General features: G+C 47.0%; 1 protein-coding gene and 2 non-coding genes across 3 annotated transcripts; all 3 read left to right on the forward strand.

The window, feature by feature from the left end:
* The first annotated feature begins 254 nt into the window (after positions 1-254).
* Positions 255-7,567, forward strand: LOC115555426 (elongation factor 2). Its single transcript, XM_030372278.1, has 13 exons — positions 255-384; positions 1,846-2,060; positions 2,197-2,378; positions 2,999-3,210; positions 3,355-3,533; positions 3,622-3,727; positions 3,988-4,240; positions 4,395-4,590; positions 4,994-5,360; positions 5,712-6,065; positions 6,166-6,348; positions 6,974-7,106; positions 7,224-7,567. The coding sequence occupies exons 1-13, from the start codon at positions 382-384 to the stop codon at positions 7,415-7,417; spliced, it is 2,577 nt and encodes an 858-aa protein (XP_030228138.1). The 5' UTR covers positions 255-381; the 3' UTR covers positions 7,418-7,567.
* On the forward strand, positions 3,837-3,906 carry LOC115556453 (small nucleolar RNA SNORD37). The gene has a single exon (XR_003979030.1). It is a non-coding gene; the product is annotated as a small nucleolar RNA SNORD37 (small nucleolar RNA).
* Positions 6,496-6,564, forward strand: LOC115556452 (small nucleolar RNA SNORD37). Its single transcript, XR_003979029.1, has one exon. It is a non-coding gene; the product is annotated as a small nucleolar RNA SNORD37 (small nucleolar RNA).
* Positions 7,568-7,811: the final 244 nt, after the last annotated feature.

Genomic DNA, 7,811 nt, shown 5'->3' on the forward strand with positions numbered 1-7,811 from the left:
TATACGCACTTCCAGCTAGTGAAGAAATGCAATAGCAATGTATTCAAACCAGAATTTATAAACGTTCTTATTCTACTAATGTATCAATCATATATATATATTGAATCGATATAATGTATAATAATATTAATATTGCAGTGAATAAATGCTTGTCATGCCCCACTAAAGTTTGTGTGCTGAGTTGGTGGGTGACCGTGATCCGAGTCCTGAAGCAAGTCATTCTGACACTGCCCACACGTAACCACGCGCACGATCACGGCGCCGGTATATAAACTCCGTTGTTGACGTCAGCGTTCTCTTCCCTGCCTGTGCCTTCGTGAGGTGGGCAGTGTAATAAAGGATTCTTCCCTCAACTGAGTGAATCCAACGCCATCCGTCAAAATGGTACGTTCCAACATTCATTTTATGCATCTTTTGGTTTCTTTCTGGCTATATGCTACCGTGACTGACCCTCTTGACGTGTTATGTTGGAGTTTTAAACGGGTCCTGGGTCCTTATTGTTTCCGCTATGAACGCTGCGTCTATCAAACTGGCCACCATTTTGAATTTTGGTTATTGTTAGAACTTTTAGAAAATGAGAACTTTGCCTAGCCAGGTGTGTTTAAGTATGGTTGTCTAAGGACTAGTCATATAGATGTTATCTCCGATTGGATCTAAACAGCTGGGATTCTAATAAATGGTTGACTCGGTCCATGACGACGTTACCGGGTGCCAGGTTGTGTCTAGCCTTGGTTGTCGCAGCACAAATCAATTTCAACGGACGATAAACCCCAAACCCTGTGTTCCCTGCGTCATAGCAATGGTGAATAAGCGGGGTTGCCCTTAAAAGCCACTGGCTTTCAAAGGTCTAATGGCGTTTTGGTACAAAAAAAGACCGCTAGATGTTAGCCTTTGGCTCCGGGTCTGTACACGTGGCCTATTCATGACGTCTTGCCGGCTCGGGTTGAGGCCGGGCTGCTGGCTGCTGTGTGTTTCTCCCCCCCCCCCCCACGTCCATGTCCCCATCAACACGTTACGTGGCATCGATCCGTTAGCAACTTATAAACGACACTAATGACCAGTGGTGGTCATTTTCCCAAACGCTTCCTACTGCCTCGTATTAAAATATACATGGCGAATGCCTAACGCCCTTTTTGAGGCCTTTGTGCCAAATGCGGATTCTGCGTGATGGCCTGAATGTTAAGTGCCGGTGTTTGGTGCAATGAGAAGGCGTTTTATTTTTCGCTGCGTAGTTGGCCTCAATTGTCGTTGACAGTAGAAGCTTCAAATCTTGACATCTTTCTAGGAGTGTTGCGTCAGATATGCCCATGTATCATACATGGCAGGCGGACTCCAACCTGGAAGAACGGGGCGGATCTCTTGTATTCGCTTCATAAGTTATCTCAGCCAATCATGTCGGCATAGGCGAGGCTCTGTGGGCGCGTAATGGGTGAACGCAAACCCGGCCCGCCGTCTACTGTTATGTGTAACTAAATGTTTGAAATCCTCGTCGTGTAGACTGGCAACTGTCTACATTTGCGAATGATATTCATGCAAGAATGAGTTCACTTTTCTTAGAATATCCTTGGAAGAATATAACAGGAAATGAGCATTGTTGGGATCAGAAGTTTGTGGTATAGCATAGTTGGGACTACTGGATTCAAGCTGAGTAATGCCCAAACGCACAGTATTCAATATGTACAACAGAGCAGTCAGCTTTGAGGAGTCTGCAATTTGGCAGCACCCTTTACATGATAGTAGGTGAATATGGTAGTGGTACTCTGGAACGGTTAAATTATCTCTGAATATTAATTTTGAACACGAATTACAATCCCATTTCTCATACTAATCCAAATCTAATTCCAGGTGAACTTTACAATAGACCAGATCCGTGCCATCATGGACAAAAAGGCAAACATCAGGAACATGTCCGTCATTGCGCACGTTGACCATGGAAAGTCCACCTTGACCGACTCACTGGTGTCCAAGGCCGGTATCATCGCCTCATCACGTGCTGGCGAGACCCGTTTCACCGACACCCGCAAAGATGAGCAGGAGCGTTGCATCACCATCAAGTCCACGTGAGTGTCCTTACTAGCCCTTGTGTCGTCATGGGGCTGCTCCGTTGTCAATTATGGATGATGTAGTTCTGTGGATGTAACTCTGGTTCTGTCCTCCAAACATACGGTTAATACTTTACTTCTCTTCCTGCTGCAGCGCCATCTCTCTCTTCTACGAGCTGCACGATAACGACACTGCCTTCATCAAGCAAGGCATCAATGGCAATGGCTTTCTGATCAATCTCATTGATTCCCCTGGGCACGTTGACTTCTCCTCTGAAGTGACTGCTGCTCTCCGTGTCACTGATGGCGCCCTGGTCGTGGTGGACTGTGTGTCCGGTAAGGAAAATGGGCATTAACGCTACAAAAGGATTATCGCGTATTCATTTTAAGTGTTTGAATTGGTTGTATTAAAAACCAAACAAGTTGTGGGGTAACCAGGGATGAAGATGAGATTCTCTCATTGTCTATGGTAGCTAGATCAGCTCTTCCTTTTCACCAGAAAGACAAAGCATCGCTGACTACTTTCTATATAACAAAAGTTTTGTGCACCTGTACATACCAGCCCTAAACATCGTGCATTGCTTTTGTGTCGGGAAGACAAAAGAGACAAAAAAAAGACGCAATTGGCAATGACCACTGATCATATACATCAGGGTTGATATGAATTGTGCATGTCATTCTGTTATTAGTTAAAAAGGGTTTGAGCCATTCAAACCAGATTGAGAATTACTTGCATTGTGAATTAGAACAAATTCATAATGGGCTGTGTGCTAGCGGCAAAATAACCATGACATTACTTTTCAGGCATGTATGGACAGAGTTTATTTCTGAAATGGACTGGTTGTTATCATTGTTAAAGGGTTTAAGCATGAGGTGACCAAACTGGTATAGGCCCGCCCACCGTACCGTACTGGTTAAATCAGGACTCTACCGTAACCTCCAATTTCTCTTTACAGGTGTCTGTGTGCAGACTGAGACGGTGCTGCGTCAGGCCATTGCTGAGCGCATCAAGCCAGTGCTGATGATGAACAAGATGGACCGCGCTCTGCTGGAGCTGCAGCTGGAGCCCGAGAGGCTGTACCAGACCTTCCAGCGTATCATTGAGTCCGTCAACGTCATCATCTCCACCTACGGAGAAGACGACGGTGGACCCATGGGCCTCATCTTCGTGAGTCTTGAGCAGCTTTAGGCCCAATCCCATTTCTACCCCTTCCCCTTACCCATCCCTTGTTTTGAAGGGGTAACCCTTAACCTCCCCTTGGATAAATATTAAAATGTCAAGTCTAAAACGTTATGATGACCCCCCCCACAGATCGATCCAGTGATTGGTACCGTTGGCTTCGGCTCCGGGCTTCACGGTTGGGCCTTCACCCTCAAGCAGTTTGCAGAGAAGTTCATCGCCAAGTATGCCGCCAAGGGAGACCTGACCCTCACACCAGAGGAGCGATGCAAGAAGGTTGAGGCCATGATGAAGAAACTGTGGGGTGAAAGGTAAATCCTCGCTGCAACCCTTAGCCAAAGTCTAGTCATGTCCGTAGTTTGACATAAAGCTTTACCTGATGCACCTGTTATTTTCAAGGTTCTTTGACCCAGAGACCAACAAGTTCACCAAGACCTGTTCTGGATCCAAGAACACCGTGCTGTCCCGTACCTTCGTCCACCTCATCTTGGACCCCATCTACAAGGTGATGACATTCATTAGTAAGAAAATTTGCCTTGTTATGCTGTTGCGTAAGATGCCCCCAAGTTTTATTTGACGTAGTCTAAGTGCTGTAAACATGTAACTGAAATCCTGCAAGTGATGAGATAAAACCATTCTTCACTTTGACCTGATTGTCTAGTGATGATAACCTTGACTCTGAGCGTGGTTTAATAACGTGTCTTGGAATAACGTGGTTGCGATCACAGTGTCTGGCTTTCAACATTATGATCCTTTCCTCCATAGATGTTCGATGCCATCATGAACTTCAAGAAGGAAGAGGCAGCCGCCATGTTGGAGAAACTCGACATCAAGCTTGACACCGAAGACAAGGACAAGGAGGGCAAGCCCCTGCTGAAGGCCGTGATGCGTCGCTGGCTGCCAGCCGGAGAGGCTCTGCTTCAGATGATCGCCATCCACCTCCCCTCCCCGGTCACCGCCCAGAAGTACCGTTGTGAGCTGCTCTACGAAGGACCTGGAGATGACGAGGCCGCCATGGGTAAGAAGAGGAACCGTTTTAAGATGTCATCGGTCTGACCCAATGCTTTACTTAATGGTGTTCTCCCATTATTGTAGAGGGACTTCGGAATTGGAGTTTGTTGTGGATGTTTGGTCTTGTAGCTGGCTTGACGGTAGACTTCTTCCTCCCTTAGGTATCAAGAACTGTGACTCCGCCGCTCCCTTGATGATGTACATCTCCAAGATGGTGCCCACCACCGATAAGGGACGCTTCTATGCCTTTGGGCGTGTCTTCTCTGGCACAGTCTCCACTGGCTTGAAGGTTCGCATCATGGGACCCAACTACACCCCTGGAAAGAAGGAGGATCTCTACACCAAACAGATCCAGAGGTATGGACTTGTTTTTTGCTGTCTAAAAGTATTTTCAAGCGTCTAGTGGAACAGCAGGATTTTCTTAATGTGAACTATGAGGAAACGCCGCCTCCTGCTACATCCGCCCAGTCATTTAGAAGTGTTGTATTTTGCTCGTACATGCCCGATATCAATGCTCAAAAATTTAGATTCCCTGAATAGTCAGGAATTAGCCAGGATTAATCCAAAAAGGCTCCCATGGAGGAATGCACTGAAACGATGATCTCAACGAACATTTAGCTCGCCAATGGCCATTAATAACTAGTACAAATTAAATGATGGCTCTTAAATCTCCCCTGCAGCTCTTTTCTTTTTGCTGTATGATTATTATTTTATTTATTTTTCCCAACGTCGTGTTTCATTGGGCAATTAATTTTTTCAGGACCATTCTCATGATGGGGCGTTACACTGAGCCCATCGAGGACGTGCCCTGCGGTAACATCGTCGGTCTGGTCGGAGTGGACCAGTACCTCATCAAGACCGGTACCATCACCACCTTTGAGGCGGCCCACAACATGAGGGTGATGAAGTTCAGCGTGTCCCCCGTGGTGAGGGTGGCAGTGGAGGTCAAGAACCCCGCCGATCTCCCCAAGCTGGTGGAAGGCCTGAAGCGTCTGGCCAAGTCCGACCCCATGGTGCAGTGCATCATTGAGGAGTCCGGAGAGCACATCGTGGCTGGAGCCGGAGAGCTCCATCTTGAGATCTGCCTGAAGGATCTGGAGGAGGATCACGCCTGTGTGCCCCTCAAGGTAAAGTCAAGGATGCTTCAATTGTCATTTAACATCTACATGAAAAACGAGATACAGTACTCGGGTCTCGGTGTGCTACCTAAAACCCTAGAATTTGTTTAACTTACAATAAATTATAAATATAAATAAAGACGTACTAAGATACAAAAAATAGTAAAGTGGACACGTATAAGACCGGGTACAGGGGGCTCATAGATATACAACCTGTTAAGCCTGTTGAGACTGTACCCGTGATCCAGAGCTAAACAACTTTATTGAAATTGGATTAAAGGTCGAATTTAGAAATGAATGCAGCATTTTATCTGGCTTGTGAGTTCATTCTAATTTATTGTGTTTTTTTGTTTGTTGCAGAAATCCGACCCCGTTGTGTCCTACAGAGAGACCGTGAGCGAGGAATCCTCAATCATGTGTCTGTCCAAGTCGCCCAACAAGCACAACCGTCTCTTCATGAAGGCTCGCCCCTTCCCCGACGGCCTGGCCGAGGACATCGAGAAGGGAGACGTGACTCCCCGCCAGGAGCTCAAGGCCCGCGCCCGCTACCTCGTAGACAAATACGAGTGGGACGCAGGCGAGGCCCGTAAGATCTGGTGCTTCGGACCCGACGGAACCGGCCCCAACCTGTTGGTGGACGTCACCAAGGGAGTGCAGTACCTGAACGAGATCAAGGACAGCGTGGTCGCCGGCTTCCAGTGGGCCTCCAAGGAGGTTTGTTCATTTATTTTAAACGCTTAATGTAAACCACTCGACGTCGGAAGTGTCCTGTAATGCATGGTGCCGATGTGTAACGTTATGCTGCCTTCTCCAGGGTGTCCTCTGTGAAGAGAACATGCGTGCCTGCCGTTACGACGTCCATGACGTCTCCCTGCATACTGATGCGATCCATCGTGGTGGTGGCCAGATCATTCCCACAGCCCGCCGAGTGCTGTACGCCTGCCAGCTCACAGCCGAGCCCAGACTCATGGAGCCCGTGTACCTTGTGGAGATCCAGGTACGGGGTCCTCGAATTGTTTCAGTGTTCAAAGCCACGGCCGTTGTCGCTTGACTGATGTCTGGCGTTTATGTGACTGCAATAAAATACGGCTCATCCGTCCGGTTGGCTGGCGCCGTCTTGGTGCTATATGTAACTGAAATTCCTGCAAGTGATGAGATAAACCATTCTTCACTTTGACCTGAATGTCTAGTGATGATAACCTTGACTCTGAGCATGGTAGTTCAACATTGCGTTCAACATTGCGAACCTTATGTCCATCGATGTTTAATGCCATCATGATCTTCCAGAAGGAAGGCTTGTGCTTAGTCAGTATTGAGAGTTGACGGAGAAGATGGCGGTTGACCTATAGTTTCAAAGTTAATACCGGTAATACCGGTGTTGACACGAGCGTATTACTCGGTGTGAAAATGTCCACACCGCGGCAACCCTAATATCTGGTGTAAATGGCAGGAGTGAATAAAATGGACACCTGCAGTTTAGAATACATGTCTTAAATGCAAAAACCACCATGTCGTCTTTAATATATAATAATCTCGGATGACTTTCGGTGGGTGAAGGAGAATTGCATGGTTTTGCTAATCCTAGTTGGATGTGCTAACGTTGGCTGTGCTGTTTCCTTCAGTGCCCAGAGGCAGTTGTTGGTGGAATCTACGGTGTGCTGAACAGGAGACGTGGCCACGTGTTCGAGGAGTGTCAAGTCATGGGAACCCCAATGTTCATTGTTAAGGCCTTCCTGCCTGTCAACGAATCGTTCGGTAAGTCCAGTCCTGAAACGCCGGCGTCACTGCAGCTTTGTAATTCGGGCCAGTAATGGCCCCGACCGTAGGACGTGTCTCGACGTGGTCTTTGACCTCTTCCCCGTGTCCCTTCAGGTTTCACTGCTGATCTGCGCTCCAACACCGGTGGTCAGGCCTTCCCCCAGTGCGTGTTCGACCATTGGCAGATCCTCCCAGGAGACCCCAAGGACGCCACGACCAAGCCTTTCCAGGTTGTCGCCGACATCCGCAAGCGCAAGGGAATCAAGGAAGGCATCCCGCTGCTGGACAACTACCTGGACAAAATGTAAACGGATTCCACCATTCCCAGACCCATTTCATTAAATAACCTTCATGTTGGAGCAGGACTGTACAAATCATAATGAGCACTGTTTGCCAAATGGATTGAAATCACAAAAAAAAAAGGTAAACCATAAATAAAGGAATAATAAAAATTGCAATTCTGTCCAGACTTTTTGTGGTGGGAGGTGTTTGCACAAACCAGATGAATACGTTGCACATCATTGACAATGTTGATTTATAAAATGAGTGGACAAATATGGCAAAGTATCCAACCTTTATAAATGGTAACTCGTTAAAAACCATGTCTGCACTACTTAATTTGACTATTTTAATAAGGGTCAATGGGGTTGTATTCTGAATCAAGTGGTTCAGTCGCTATGGGTGTTTTTGCTACTCTGTGAA

This window comes from Gadus morhua, chromosome 12 (genome assembly GCF_902167405.1).
Source record: "Gadus morhua chromosome 12, gadMor3.0, whole genome shotgun sequence".
Classification (NCBI taxonomy): domain Eukaryota; kingdom Metazoa; phylum Chordata; class Actinopteri; order Gadiformes; family Gadidae; genus Gadus; species Gadus morhua.

Excerpts from the sequence above, each read along its gene's own strand:
- LOC115555426 (XM_030372278.1), top strand. Across the intron at positions 3,211-3,354 it reads GACCCATGGGCCTCATCTTC|ATCGATCCAGTGATTGGTAC; the intron begins GTGAGTCTTGAG and ends CCCCCCCCACAG. Across the intron at positions 3,728-3,987 it reads TCTTGGACCCCATCTACAAG|ATGTTCGATGCCATCATGAA; the intron begins GTGATGACATTC and ends TTTCCTCCATAG.